The sequence below is a fragment of the Bos indicus x Bos taurus genome, chromosome 1, assembly GCF_003369695.1.
Source record: "Bos indicus x Bos taurus breed Angus x Brahman F1 hybrid chromosome 1, Bos_hybrid_MaternalHap_v2.0, whole genome shotgun sequence".
Lineage (NCBI taxonomy): Eukaryota > Metazoa > Chordata > Mammalia > Artiodactyla > Bovidae > Bos > Bos indicus x Bos taurus.
This window is the reverse complement of record NC_040076.1, coordinates 22318627-22334779: the sequence shown is the minus strand read 5'-3', so window position 1 is coordinate 22334779 and position 16153 is coordinate 22318627. Positions and strand designations below refer to the sequence as shown.

The 16153-nt window shown below is 38.1% G+C and overlaps 1 protein-coding gene across 1 annotated transcript in view; it reads right to left on the bottom strand.

Moving 5' to 3' along the window:
• The window catches only part of LOC113897529 (putative uncharacterized protein ENSP00000383407), a 65114-nt gene that overhangs the window by 12409 nt on the left and 36552 nt on the right, over nt 1-16153 (bottom strand). Inside the window, exons 6-7 of the mRNA XM_027550282.1 lie at nt 7194-7231; nt 4290-4327 (exon numbers count right to left, since the gene is read on the bottom strand). Coding sequence (XP_027406083.1) covers nt 4290-4327; nt 7194-7231 — 76 coding nt within the window. The remainder of the gene's footprint in view (nt 1-4289; nt 4328-7193; nt 7232-16153) is intronic.

Below are 16153 nucleotides of genomic sequence, written 5' to 3'. Positions count from 1 at the left end.
CTAAATTCCTAGCTATGAAAATATAGCTAAGAGATCATCTTGACTATGGGCCCTCCAAGCTAAAGTTGGGAAACTGGAAGGTAATCAGCCAATAAAAGGTTTGGTTTTTTTTTTTTTTTTTTTGGTATAAAAGGAAATAATTCTGAATAAGCCAATAGTTTTTTGTCTTCAGTTCAGATCAATTGCTCAGTTGTGTCCAACTCTTTGCAGCCCCATGGACTGCAGAACGCCAGGCTTCCCGTCATCATCCCAGACCTTCTCAGATTCATGTCCATCAAGTCAGTGATGCCATCCAACCATCTCATCCTCTGTTATCCCCTTCTCCTGCCTTCAATCTTTCCTAGCATCAGGGACTTTTCCAATGAGTCAGTTCTTTGCATCAGGTGGCCAAAGTATTAGAGTTCCAGGTTCAGCATCAATCCATCCAATGAATATTCAGGACAGATTTCCTTTAGGATTAATGGCTTTGATCTCCTTACAGCCCAAGGGACTCTCAAGAGTCTTCTCCAACACCAGAGTTCAAAAGCATCATTTCTTTGGTGCTCAGCTTTCTTTATGGTCCGACTCTCATATCATATATCTCATCCATATATGACTACTGGGAGAACCATAGACGAAAACCTCGTCTATAGATGAGCCTTTGTTGGCAAAGTAATGTCTCTGCTTTTTAATATGCTGTCTAGGTTGGTCATAGCTTTTCTTCCAAGGAACAAACGTCTTTTAGTTTCATGGCTGCAGTCAGCATCTGAAGTGATTTTGAAGCCCAAGAAAATAAAGTCTCTCATTGTTGCCATTGTTTCCCCATCTATTTGCCATGAAGTGATGGGACTGGATGCCATGATCTTAGTTTTTTGAGTAATGAGGTTTCAAGCCAGCATGTTCACTCTCTTTTTTAACTTTCATCAAGAGGCTGTTCAGTTCTTATTCATTTTCTGCCATTAGGGTGGTGTCATCTGCATATCTGAGGTTACTAATATTTCTCCCTGCAATCTTAATTCCAGCCTGTGCTTCATCCAGCCCAGCGTACATTCACATGATGTATGCTGCATATAAATTACATAAGCAGGGTGACAACACACAGTCTTGAAATACTCTTTTCCCAATTTGTAACCAGTCCATTCTTCCATGTCTGGTTTTACTCTTGCTTTTTGACCTTCATAGAGATTTTCCAGAAGGCAGGTAAGATGGAGAAGCTCTATACAGTCAGCAAAAACAAGACCGGGAGCTGACTGTGGCTCGGATCAGGAACTCCTTATTGCCAAATCAAGACTTAAATTGAAGAAAGTAGGGAAAACCACTAGACCATTCAGGTATGACCTAAATAAAACCCCTTATGATTATACAGTGGAAGTGAGAAATAGATTTAAGGGCCTAGATCTGATAGATAGAGTGCCTGATGAACTATGGATGGAGGTTTGTGACATTGTACAGGAGACAGGGAACAAGACCATCCCCAGGGAAAAGAAATGCAAAAAAGCAAAATGGCTGTCTGGGGAGGCCTTACAAATAGCTGTGAAAAGAAGAGAAGCAGAAAGCAAAGGAGAAAAGGAAAGATATAAGCATCTGAATGCAGAGTTCCAAAGAATAGCAAGAAGAGATAAGAAAGCCTTCCTCAGCAATCAATGCAAAGAAATAGAGGAAAACAATAGAATAGGAAAGACTAGAGGTCTCTTCAGGAAAATTAGAGGTACCAAGGGAACATTTCATGCAAAGATGGGCTCAATAAAGGACAGAAATAATATGGACCTAACAGAAGCAAAAGATATTAAGAAGAATTGGCAAGAATACACAGAAGAACTGTACAAAAAAGATCTTCATGACCAAGATAATCATGATGGTGTGATCACTCACCTAGAGCCAGACATCCTGAAATGTGAAGTCAAGTGAGCCTTAGAAAGCATCACTACGAACAAAGCTAGTGGAGGTGATGGAATTCCAGTTGAGCTATTTCAAATCGATGCTGTGAAAGTGCTGCACTCAATATGCCAGCAAATTTGGAAAACTCAGCAGTGGCCACAGGACTGGAAAAGGTCAGTTTTCATTCCAATTCCAAAGAAAGGCAATGCCAAAGAATGCTCAAACTACCACACAATTGCACTCATCTCACACACTAGTAAAGTAATGCTCAAAATGCTCCAAGTCAGGCTTCAGCAATACATGAACTGTGAACTTCCAGATATTCAAGCTGTTTTAGAAAAGACAGAGGAACCAGAGATCAAATTGCCAACATTGGCTGGATCATGGGAAAAGCAAGAGAGTTCCAGAAAAACATCTAGTTCTGCTTTCTTGACTATGCCAAAGCCTTTGACTGTGTGGATCACCAGAAACTGTGGAAAATTCTGAAAGAGATGGGACTACCAGACCACCTGACCTGACTCTTGAGAAACCTGTATGCAGGTCAGGAAGCAATAGTTAGAACTGGACATGGAACAACAGACTGGTTCCAAATAGGACAAGGAGTATGTCAAGGCTGTATACTGTCACCCTGCTTATTTAACTTATATGCAGAGTACATCATGAGAAACTCTGGGCTGGAGGAAGCACAAGCTGGAATCAAGATTGCCGGGAGAAATATCAATCATCTCAGACATGCAGATGACATCACCCTTATGGCAGAAAGTGAAGAGGAATTAAAAAGCCTCTTTTTAGTAAAAAGTGAAAGAGGAGAGTGAAAAAGTTGGCTTACAGCTCAACATTCAGAAAACTCAGATCATGGCATCTGGTCCCATCACTCCATGGGAAATAGATGGAGAAACAGTGGAAACAGTGTCAGATTTTTTTTTTTTTGGGGGGGGGGGCTCCAAAATCACTGCAGATGGTGACTGCAGCCATGAAATTAAAAGACACTTGCTCCTTGGAAGGAAAGTTATGACCAACCTAGATAGCATATTCAAAAGCAGAGACAGTACTTTGCCAACAAAGGTCCATCTAGTCAAGGCTATGGTTTTTCCATTAGTCATGTATGGATGTGAGAGTTGGACTGTGAAGAAGGCTGAGCACCAAAGAATTGATGCTTTTGAACTGTGGTGTTGGAGAAGACTCTTGAGAGTCCCTTGGACTGCAAGGAGATCCAACCAGTCCATTCTAAAGGAGATCAGTCCTGGGTGTTCTTTGGAAGGACTAATGCTAAAGCTGAAACTCCAGTACTTTGGCCACCTCATGTGAAGAGTTGACTCATTGGAAAAGACTCTGATGCTGGGAGGGATTGGTGGCAGGAGGATAAGGGAACGACAGAGGATGAGATGGCTGGATGACATCACTGACTTGACGGACATGAGTTTGAGTGAACTCCAGGAGTTGGTGATGGACAGGGAGGCCTGGCCTGCTGCAGTTCATGGGGTCACAAATAGTCGGACACGACTGAGAGACTGAACTAAACTGATTCCTATCTCTTGAAAAATTTTCCAGTTTGTTGTGATCCATACAGTCAAAGGCTTTGGTGTATTCAATAAAGCAGAAGTAGATGGTTTTCTTGAACTTTCTTGCTTTTTCTATGATCCAACGGATGTTGCCAATTTGATCTATGGTTCCTCTGCCTTTTCTAAATCCAGTTTGAACATCTGGAATTTCTCGGTTCATGTACTGTTGAAGCCTAGCTTGGAGAATTTTGAACATTACTTTGCTAGCATGTGAGATGAGTGCAATTGTGTGGTAGTTTGAACATTCTTTGACATTGCCTTTTTGGGATTGTAATGAAAACTGACCTTTTCCAGTTCTGTGGCCACTGCTGAATTTCCAAATTTGCTGGCATATTGAGTGCAGCACTTTCACAGCATCATCTTTTAGAATTTGAAATAGTTCAACTAGAATTCCATTCCTTCCACTAGCTTTGTTCATAGTGATGCTTCCTAAGGCCCACTTGCCTTCACATTCCAGGATGTCTGGCTCTGGGTGAGTGATCACACCATCGTGAATATCTGGGTCATTAATTTTTTTTTTTTGGTATAGTTCTTCTTTGTAGTCTCGCCACTTCTTATTATTTTCTGCTTCTGTTAGGTCCATACTGTTTTTGTCCTTTATTGTGCCCACCTTGTCATGAAATGTTCCCTTGGTATCACTATTTTTCTTGAAGCGATCTCTAGTCTTTCCCATTCTATTGTTATTTGTCATAGCCATTTAAAATTAGAATAAAACCACATTTCTTTTTTAAATCTCTTCTATATAATTCAAAGACAAATCAATTTGTTTTCATTCATCAATTTCGGTTACTTTATGGCATTAACAGAAGAAAATCACTCTTAGAGAAATAGAATGTATCATGTGCATGAGAAATCTTATGGATTACTCACCAAATACTTTACTTTCAGACATAGATCTCCGGATTGACCTAGAAGAATAAAAGAAACAGATATTTAAGTCTAGATTTAATAAATTATGTTTTAAGTGAAATAGAAATTAGATCACTTAGACATGAGTGCAAAGCCATGGTGAGCAGAAATAAATTCTACCTCTAAGTAAGTTTTACATTTGGACCTGAATTTTCCTGAGCCTAGATGACAAAGTGTAGTTAATCAAAGTATAATCTTGGATTGGAAATTTTCATGCAATATAAAGAAACATTCACAAATCTCAGCCCTCCCAACCCTGCAAAAAGAAAACAGTAGGCCATTCTGTATGAGTGTACCTCAAAATAATCAAATAGTTCTTCTAAAAATAACTATATTCAATAAATACAGAAAAATACTGCAATTTGAATACAACCACTGTATAATCCCTAATAAAACAATGAAAAATGAAATTCCTCAGTCGTGTCCAACTCTTTGCGACCCCATGGACTGTAGCCTACTAAACTCCTCTGTCCGTGGGATTTTCCAAGCAAGATTACTGGAGCAGGTTGCCATTTCCTTCTCTAGGGACCTTCCTGACCCAGGGATCGAACTCAGGTCTCCTGCATTGCAGGCAGACCTTTACCCTCTGAGACACCAGGGAAGCCCAATAAAACAATAAATGTGTGCAATAATCGCCAATTCTAATTAAAGTTTTTAATTGAAAGGCTGATGGGCAACGTGTGCTGGATGGGTCAGTCTGATACCATCTGAACCCAATACGCAAGTTTACAGTCATAAAAATAGAGACAAGCCGATATATGAGCTTCCCATGTAATGCAACAGGAAGTATAAAGTCACTGATGACCTACTTTAAAAATAAATACATAAGACAGAAATAACTTGGATCTTATCAAGCCTTATGAAACTTTAATCTTATCAAGCCTGGAGATCTAACTAAAAATTTACAGTAAACAGAACAGAGAACATGTGTTTAAAACACACACACACATAGGATGCAATCAGTAAAATTCAAACTATAAAAAATTCCTCAGAAAGAACAATTCAGTTTTTTCAACAAATAAATGGGAGGAGAGACCTATAAATTGAGAAACACGAACAAAATGCAATGCATGAGTCTTCTTTGGATCACGATTCAAATAAACTAGCTACTATTAAAAAAAGCACTTGAGGCTACCAGACACATTTTAACACTGACTCTAGACTTGGTGATATTTGATTATTTTTCTTATTTTGTTCCAGTGTAGTAGTTATGTTTTTTTCTAAATGTGATGTTGTAGTTATGCTTTCAAAAATAATTCTTGTGTTGTTAATGATATCGTGGAACATGAAATTGTATGTCTAAGAAATGCTTTATAAAAATCCCAGTGTGGGTGGTGAGAATGGTGAGTCAGGTGGGTAGAAATGAAATAAGATTGACTATAAATTGATACTTGATTGTGTTAGTCAATTTACACCTTCGGTGAACATAAGCATATTGTGTATGTATAAACAATTTTGTTATAACTGGGGTGTTTTCCATTATTCACCTTTTTTAAGCTCAGGTTTATAAGCAAACTCCTCCATATAGAGTGTTTCTTTTTTCTTAACCATGTTATTTTGTTTTGTTTTAATTTTTTACTGCAAAATACTTATTCAGGACATCTCTTGGGAAGTAGCAAGTGTTCCAAAAAAAAGCTACTTATAATATTATAAAGTGAAGTAGGTGCATAATGACAAAAGGGATTATTCTTTTTAGGGGAGTGATGGGCAAAAGAATTGAGGGACTGAATAAAGTTTTCAAGTTTAACTGGTAGGAATTTGCAAAGCACGTTAATTGATTTGGCTTATGTTTGAAAAACCTAGTTTAGTCATCATCGGGTGCTTTCCCTCTCATTTATCCTGCTTCTGCCCCTCCGTGTTTGGGTATCATCTAATCCGTAGAAGCATCAGTCATAAACCAAAAGCTGCAATTTTGTGTAAGTATTTGATTTGGGATTAGCGAGTTCCTTATCCGTGGATAGAATAAACAGTTACATAGGAGGGGCGACTTTTAAGACTGATAAGAGCCCTGATTAAAAAACCCTTCTTTATTCCTACTCATGCTTAAAATGCCACTGATGTAGTTTAAGTAGCTAACTATGGCTGAAATACAACTACCCTGGCAGGTGCTCTAAGCTGTTAATCATGCAATTACCTACTTACTATGGATGCATTTTATATCCTTACTGGGAGAAAGCTTTTAGCAAGAAAGGGAGGAAAGACTATGAAAGCACAAAGTGCTTTGTGGGTGGAGGTGGGGGCAGAGGGAGGTTTGGGGGCTGGTAAGAGCTGTCAAAAAAGACTACATCCAGAAGAAGTTCACATATTGACAATTTAGTCTCAGACCATTCCGGGGTGCAAGGAAGTTGTTCTTCTGTATCATCAGCAACCAATCTGGAAATTTCCCCATAAACCAACTTCCTGCTTCTATGTATTTCCTGCTTATTAGTTAAAAATCCCATTACCTTATGCAACATGTGTGTGTCGCATCCTCTGGCAGCTTGATGTGCTGAATATAAAGCCAAGCCTGACCTAAATAACCCAAATCTCTTTGCAAACACATTTTTATTTGGATTAGAAGAACTCCAGAAGATTAATAGGTCACCAATAGAAACATGTTTTCGAGTAGGCTTCCACTTTAATCTGAACCTAGTTTAGACACGTTTCTTCTTCTGAAAATTTAATTTTTGCATCCTTGTCTACAGCAATGTCACAACACCAGTTTCCTATGCATCAGCATAAATATAAATGGTAGCAGAGTAAAGTATACCTAGATTGGTAAGTGACGATTTTTAAAAAGCACTTTGACAGGAAACCCACTAAAATATTCCATTCAACATTACAGAACTAAGAGAACATAAAGTTTTCAAAGTAAATTTGACTTACTTTCTTTTTGTTTTCCCATTCTCAAAATTAGAAACTTCCTGTAAAATAAAATAAAAAGTAGAATAAAATAATACCCCAAGAAATCATAAAGATAATTCAAGTATAGTTTATCTTTGAGTATAATCCAAATGGAGTTCACTTTGCCTTGTCCTACTAAAATGACTGTATTTTTAAATATATTTAGTATAATCATGGTTCTGGTTTTTACTTTTTTCTCTATTTGTAACTTTGATACATGTTTACCTTAGTGTAAGCCCTTGACAGTTAATAAGCAAATCCTTTAAACAAAAATCTGTAGTTAAATCCTTGTAACCTCAACTTTATATCCTCCATCAACCCTTCAAGACCACAAGGAAAGATATATATGAGTATGTTAATTACATTCTCTTCTTTTGAGAAAGATGGACAGTAGCTTACCACAAAACCCCAAGTGTGCTGAAATACACCTGTGATTCATCCAGGCTTTTTCTTCAGAGAAGCTGATGTCATATCCCTTACACCCTGGCAGAATACAATGTCAACATGTCTTTCACCATCCATCTTTGAAAGGGCTTAAATTGCTTCTAGGCACCTTTAAGAACTCTCTTCAGATTTTCTCTTTACCATTCATCCAGTCCTTCATCCTAAAACCATTTATGTATTTGGTGTCCAAAGTGTTTTTTGAACACATGTTATATGATAGGCAGCAGATCATGTTCTGAATAATTTTTTTGGTGTGGTAGGAATTTTTATAGTAAAGAATTTGGGGACCAACATTCCATATAAGGAGAAAAACATAGAAGCTAAGGCTGAAAGGAGTGGTGAACAAAAATCAGAAGAAGGAAAGTACTTTTTTTTTAAAATTAAAGTGTGCTTGATTTACAGTGTGGCATTTGTTTCAAGTATACAGCATAGTGTTTTTTGCAGATTTTACTCACAATTGGTTTTATTACTGCAATGCTTGAGAGCCTGAGTACTGTAAAATCCAAGATAAGCTTTCCCCTACATAGTAACTGAGGGGGCCCTTCCTCAAACCCTTATTATGTTTTTATCAAGATTTAACTTCAAGGACAATTTGAATTACCTATTTCAAGTTGTTGAGTAGAACTGAAAACCCATCTGCTGAAGCAGTCAGTCCCCAAACTTGAACTACTTTTGCCAAATTAAGATGCCTATGGATCACCTAGAGGACAGTCTTGTAGAAGAGAGCTGGGCCAGAAGTAAAGATGAGGGAGTCATAAACCAAGCCCTGACATGAGTTGGAATAGCAACAGAACCTTGAGGAGTTAGTGGTCAGATTGATCACTCCTTCGATTCTCTATGCTTTGTTATCATGTGTCCTAAAAGTAATCAATCTCTATTCATGGTCTTTTTATGAAATTTAGTCTTGGTCTAAATGCCTCTGACCCTCAGCCCAGAAGCTCATTATGTCTTTTCCCTCACAATCAGCAGACACACCAGCTTTGTGAGGGTCATCAGGAAAGGGGATGGCCACCTATCTTTGTGTGGCCGTCATATATGTGATATATTCCTATCATATATATTTGGAATTTAGCTAGGAAGGACCAAACTTCCCGTCCCCATAAGCATGCAGTTTGGGTCAATTATGTCTCAAAAATCTGAATCCATTGTCCCAGAGTCACATTAATTTGTGTACATGAGTGTAGATAAATCTCTTCAGATCACAAATCTTATTCTCTTCAGAATAATTCTGTCTCTTTTGAGTATGTTGAGAAATGGTTAACTCTAAACTCTGGTTTAGAGTTAACCAATACCAAAGACGGATTTGAAACAAGAAAGATAAGAAATGTTAAATATCTTTCATATTTGTTATCACTTGAAACATATTCTTTTTGAATCCACTTATTGTATCAATAATTCACTGTTTTTTTGCTACCAAAGAGATTAATTCCAGATGACACAAAACTTGTGTGAAACTGAGCTCCAAGTGTTTGAATTGGGGAAGAGGGCATATTATTCAAGCAGAGTCTCCTGCGTCACCTGGGTGAAGCCTTGGCTAAGTTAATATAATCAGATTTCAATCCTACACAAAGCTGGTTAAATATACATGGCTACTGATGTGGTGAAAGGGACACAGTTACATTAAGAGATGAGGTTTAGAGGTATCTGGACCAAGATTGAAAAAATTTCATGTAACCATACTCGGATACTGGTAATTTTTAAAACAAATATTGTCACAACATTCTCTAGAGACTGTCTACTTTATTCTGTTTTACTGGAATCCAGGTCATCCAATTTTTGCTTGTAATGAATCAGCTTAGGTTTGGGGATCTTTTACTAAAGAGTTTTCTTTTACTGACTACTTTGAAAAAGATTTTGAGCTAGAATTTCTTTGGAATCTCTATCAAAATGAAAGAGATAATGTGGTGCTTCTTAGGGAACCTGTGTCCTACAAGAGAGTAGGAGAGTGAAGCACACGAAATGTGCTTTCAAGTGTGATGATATGAAGGAAAAGGATTACTCAAACAGGGCAGAAGACGTCTGTTCCCTGGTGTTGCTTAGTAGTAAATGACTACTGAACTGGTTAAGCAATTTTTAGTACTGCTTGTACCGAACAGTCTGCTTACGTAAGCAGACTGTCACATGCTTCGGAGTTCAGACCCTAGGGTCTTTATTCCTGGAGGGGCAAGTCCAGAGGCCCTACACACAGCTTTATTTCAGAACTATATCTGTGTGTGTGTCTGTGTGTGTGTGACACTCTGAACTACAAAAGGAAAATATCACTTCAGAGAGTCAATGAAGTCCTTCTGTCTACTCCATTAATTTGACACTTGCCATAAATACCAGGTAAAGCGTGCTCCTATTAGCCTTTATTATCCCTTCAGTCAAGTACTAATCATTAGTCTTATCTTTCATTCATTAGGGAATTTGTAGCTTAATTTAATTTTTACCCCTGGCAATTTTTAGGAAAATAAAAAAATGAAATGTAGACAAATTATTATGAATGGGCTGGTAGAAACTAAAAAAGTATGTCCAAGCTGTGTTATTTTTCAAGTAGAAGAGGGTAGGCTCTAGGAGCAAAGCGCTTTCACATAACTATGAAACTAGATCAAATTAGGGAAAATTTTAAAACAATTTGAAATGAAAAAAGAGAAGATGCCTTTTAAAAGAATACAGAAATTTTGGATACCAACTGCCATCTATCTAGTCTCATACTGTGGGGTTGAGACTGTCCTTTGGGGTTGAATCTAATATGTGCATGTTTCTTGCATTATTGGTTTTTAAATCTTACTTTCAAATCACAAAGTCAAAAGGAAAAATGAAGTGAATATGTCAGGACTTGTTGTTGCCAAGCTAATGGAAATGTGAAAAGTATTTCTGTACAGAGAATATTGATTGACAGTAAATGATGGTGTAAATCCCATGGTGAGTTTTTAAGACTGAAGAGTTGATGAGATCTGACCTTTGATTTGCAGATGAATAAATTGAGGTCCCAGATGGTAAACTGACTTGTCTAGGGTCACACATACAGTGTTTACCTTGGTTAAACGCTAGGCATTTTCATCGCTCCCATATATTCCTTAAAATAATATAATTAATTCATTCATATATCCACAGTTGATTTAACAAACATTAATTGAGCATCTATTATGTACCATACACTCTTTTAGAGTCAAAAAGGTATTGCAACTGGTTCTTCTCTCAAAAGCCATAATCAATGACTACTGCTCTCAGCAGGGGGGTCCTGTTGGATTTCATGATTTTTCTAATTTTGAAGATTAAATGAGCTAGCCTTTATAAAATCTCCAAACCAATGAAGGTACTTACTGATGTTATTTCTCATTAGATTAATTATTCATTGACGGTTACATAGAATTCCGATATTGAGGCAGGAGTCGAACATAAATATGATACACATAGTTGTATACATACATATACTTCTAAGTCACTTCAGTCGTGTCCGACTCACTAGGCTCCCCCGTCCCTGGGATTCTCCAGGCAAGAACACTGGAATGGGTCGCCATTTCCTTCTCCAATGCATGAAAGTGAAAAGTGAAAGTGAAGTCGCTCAGTCGTGTCCGACTCTTAGCGACCTCATGGACTGCAGCCTACCAGGCCCCTCCGTCCATGGGATTTTCCAGGCAACAGTACTGGAGTGGAGTGCCATAACTTCTTATTAAAATAAGCTAACCCAATTTCTTTTATTTCAACTCATTCTCTTGCAAGAATAAAGCTAATTCACTTGCATAATTAAAATGATTTTAATATCAAAATGCCATTATTCCAAGATTGCTGCACCCAAACTGAATGAGCCTATGTCTGGACATTTGTTAGCCTTTTAGGCTTCAGTAAAGGTCCCACAGATGTTCAAAAAAAGACATGGAAATTCACAGAAGTTCCTTTAAGAAAATTCTAAAAGGCATCTAGCAAAGAGGATGCTTATGATGCTTATAAAGTGGGTTAATTTTGCAGTGCATTGAAAGTCACCAGAGAGATGAAAAAATATGTAGCCAGCTTTCAGCTCTGTTCTGAAAACAAGGAGGAGTTTTTTGTGCTGGATAACAAACCATCTCCCTGTGAAGGAGGCCTGCAACCCATGAGTTCTTCCATGCTGTCTCTTTACCAGATTACAAACATGTGGAGAAAAATCACATGAAGAAGTCTCCTAAATTATTGAATAGACAACACCACAAAGAAAATGTTAGTAACTATAGCTAGCCTGAGCCCAGGAGGTTAAAGCAAGTTGCTATTGTTTTTTCTAATTTCTTGATTAACACAGTATCAGAATAACAATGGCAGAATACTCATGGATTATCAAGCATAGTTCCAAATGTTTTATATGTAGTAATTCATTTAATCCTCTCAACAATCTTATGAGGTTTATATTGTTATAATCATCTTCAATGTACAGATGAATAAACTGAGGAACAGAGCAGTTAAATTGCATAAGGTCACATAACCAGTAAGTGGTAAAACTGAGATTTTATGCCTGATGCCTTAATGAGTACACAATACTACTTCTATGCATGCATGCATGCAAAGTCACTTCACTTATCTCCGATTCTCTGAGACTCTATGGACTGTAGCCTACCAGGGTCCTCTGTCCATGGGATTCTCCAGGCAAAGATGCTGGAGTGGGTTGCCATGCCCTCCTCCAGGGGATCTTTCTGACTCAGGGATCAAACTCACATCTCTAAGTCTACTGCATTGGCAGGTGGATTCTTTGCCACTAGCGCCACCTGGGATTACACAGATAGAAAATCCACCCTTCATCTAGATCAGAGATCCCATAAATGAACGCTGTTGGCCAGAAGGGAGAGTGATGTGAAAAAGAAGAGAAAATATAGTGCTATGTGCCACAACTGGGCTTCCCTGGTGGCTCAGATGGTAAAGAATCTGCTTGCAATGCAGGAGATCTGTGTTTGATCCATGGGTTTGAAATACTCCCTGGAGAAAGGAATGGTTGCTCACACCTGTATTCTTGCCTGGAAAATTCCATGGACAGGAGAGCCTGGCAGGCTACAGTCCATGGGGTCACAAAGAGTCGGACATAACTAAGTGACTTTCACTTTCACTTTTCATATGCCACTATTAAACAGAAAACTCAGAAAAAAATATTCTTAACAAAGCAATAATATGAATAATTTAGTATTTTTGCACATAACCTTTTACTTAATTTTTGGTGGAGTATAGTTGCTTTACAATGTTATGCTACTTTCTGCTGTATAGCAAAGTTATACACATATCCACTCTTTTTTACGTTTCCTTCCCATTTAGGTCACCATGGAGCAGAGAAGAGTTCCCTATACTGTACAGTAGATTTTCATTAGTTATCTATTTTAGAGTAGTGCATCCTAGTCTCCCAATTTATCTCATCCCCTTTGGTAGACATGTTTACTTTCTACATCTATATCTACTGTATTCTTGCTTTGCAAATAGTTCATCTGTATTGTTTTTCTAGCTTCCACATATAAACAGTATTATACAGTATTTTTGTTTCTCTTTATGACTTACTTTACTCTGTATAACAATTTCTAGGTCCATCCATGTTGCTGCAAATGGCACTATTTCATTCCTTTTCATGGACAAGCAATATCCCATTGTATATATGTACCACATCTTCTTCACCCATTAATCTGTCGATGGATATTTAGGTTGCTTCCATGTCCTGGCTATTGTAAATAGTGCTCCAATGAACACTGGGGTGCATGTATCCTTTCAAATTATGGTTTTCTCCAGGTATTTGGTCAGGAGTGGGATTGCTGGATTATATGGTAGCTCTATTTTTAGTTTTTAAACAAACCTCCATACTGTTTTCCATAGTGACTCTACCAATTTAGAGTCCTACCAACAGTGTAGGAGGGTTCCATTTTCTCTATTCATTCTTTAGCATTTATTTTTTTAATATTTCTGATGATGGTCATTCTGACTGGGGCTTCCCAGGTGGCACAGTAGTAAAGAATCTGCCTGGCAATGAAGGAGATGCAAAAGATGCAGGTTTGATCCCTGGGTTGGCAAGATCCCCTGAAGGAGGAAACGGCAACCCACTCCAGTATTCTTGCCTGGAAAATTCCATGGACAGAGGAGCCTGGTGGGCTACAGCCCAAGGGATCGCAGCAAAGGAGTTGGACATGACTGAGCATGCATGCACGTATTCTGACGAGTGTGAAGTCATATCTCATTGTAGTTTTGATTTGAATTTCTCTAATAATTTATGATGTGGAGCATCTTTTCATGTATTTTTTGACCATCCTTATGTCTTCTTTAGCGCAATGTCCATTGAGGTCTTCTGCCAATTGTCTGATTGGGTTGGATTCTTTTTTTAATTGAAATACGGTTGACTTAAAATGTGTTAGTTTTAGGTGTGCAGCACAATGACTCAGTTATATTTCATTTTGGACACATAGCATGTACTCTTTTTCAGATTCGTTTCCCTTATAGGTTATAATGAAATATTAAGGATAGTTCCCTGTGCTATACAGTAGGTCCTTATTGGTTATCTATTTTATATAGAATGAATATGTAGTTTTATTTGAAGACAAGTGTATGAATAGTAGTGTGATGCATTTTAAATGCACTAATCATTTTGTGAATGCCATCATCATAATCATCAAAGAATACCCAGTAATTTATGATGGCACATTTAATTAAAAACCGGCACTTCAGGAATCATTGAATTTAGATACCAGACTTCACATTGGAGCCCCCACAGTATATGACTATAATAAACCTATAGTTCTCAGGGAAAACAGATTTAATCCCCCCATGAGAATGCATTCAAGAAGAAGAAACAGAAGTAACATCAGTTCATTCTGATGTGAAAAGTAGACTTTCTTGCCAGCCCGTCTAGCTCCTATCAAAGAGTAATAATCCTATGTGCTAATGAATTCTGATTGCCTCAAGAGAAACAGGTGGTGTATGGTATCCCCACAAGGCTCATCATCTCAGGGTAGATCTTAGAACTTGCAGCACCTGGAGAATGCATGAGTACTATGTCTAACCCATCAGGGACAGGGCTGGTAAACTGCGGAGAACTTGGCCATTTGTCTACTGGTGAGCTAAGTGAGCTTTCTATCAATCCTGAATCAACAAACTCCTCTCACAGTGCTATGAACATCCAGGGTGGTGAGACAGGTTACTTAGAAGATGGTTATTTGAATTACAAAAGATTCTTCCTTTTCAAAAAGGTTCTTTTCAGATTTTTTTTTCATGGAAAGACATCTTATTTTAAAGCTAGCTATGCGTAATGTGTCAATCCCAAATTCCCAGTCTATTTCTCCCCCACCCACCTTTCTCCCTGGTAACCGTAAGTTGGTTCTCTAAGTCTGTGAGTCTGTTTGTTTTCTAAATAAGTTCATTTGTACCATTTTTCAGAACTTGCTTTTGTTTATTATTAGAACTTCCTTGAAGTGAAAATGTTAGTAGCTCAGCTGTGTCTGACTCTTTGCAACCCCATGGAATGCAATCTTCCAGGCTTCTCTGTCTGTGGAATTTTCCAGCAAGAATACTAGGGTGGGTAGCCATTCCCTTCTCTAGGAGATTTTCCTGGCCCAGAGATCTAACCTGGGTCTTCTCCACTGGGGGAGCCACCTGGTAACTTGCTTAAGTATCCTTAGATGTGTTGTGATTCATGAAATTATATTTACACAAGTCTTTAGATAGAAACAAGTTCCGATGCTGTAAAGAGCAATATTGCATAGTAACCTGGAATGTTAGTTTCATGAATCAAGGCAAATTGGAAGTGGTCAAACAGGAAATGGCAAGAGTGAACATCGATATTCTAGGAATCAGCGATCTAAAATGGATTAGAATGGGTGAATTTAACTCAGATGACCATTATATCTACTACTGTGGGCAGGAATCCCTTAGAAGAAATGGAGCAGCCCTCATAGTCAACAAGAGTCCGAAACGCAGTACTTGGATGGAATCTCAAAAACGACAGAATGATCTCTGTTCGTTTCCAAGGCAAACCATTCAATATCATGTTAATCCAAGTCTATGCCCCAACCAGTGATGCTGGAGAAGCTGAAGTTGAATGGTTCTATGAAGACCTACAAGACCTTCTAGAACTAACATGCAAAAAAGATGTCCTTTTCATTATAGGGGACTGGAATGCAAAAGTAGGAAGTCAAGAAACACCTGGAATAATAGGCAAATTTGGCCTTGGAGTACAGAATAGAGCAGGGCAAGGGCTAACAGAGTTCTGCCAAGAGAATGCACTGGTCATAGAAAACACCCTTTTCCAACAACACAAGAGAAGACTCTACATATGGACATCACCAGGTGGTCAACACCAAAATCAGACTGATTATATTCTTTGCAGCCAAAGATGGAGAAGCTCTATGCAGTCAGCAAAAACAAGACCAGGAGCTGGCTGTGGTTCAGATCATGAGCTTCTTTTTGCAAAATTCAGACTTAAATTGAAGAAAGTAGGGAAAACCATTAGACCATTCAGGTATGACCTAAATACAGTGGAAGTGAGAAATAGATTTCAGGGACTAGCTCTGATAGACAGAGTG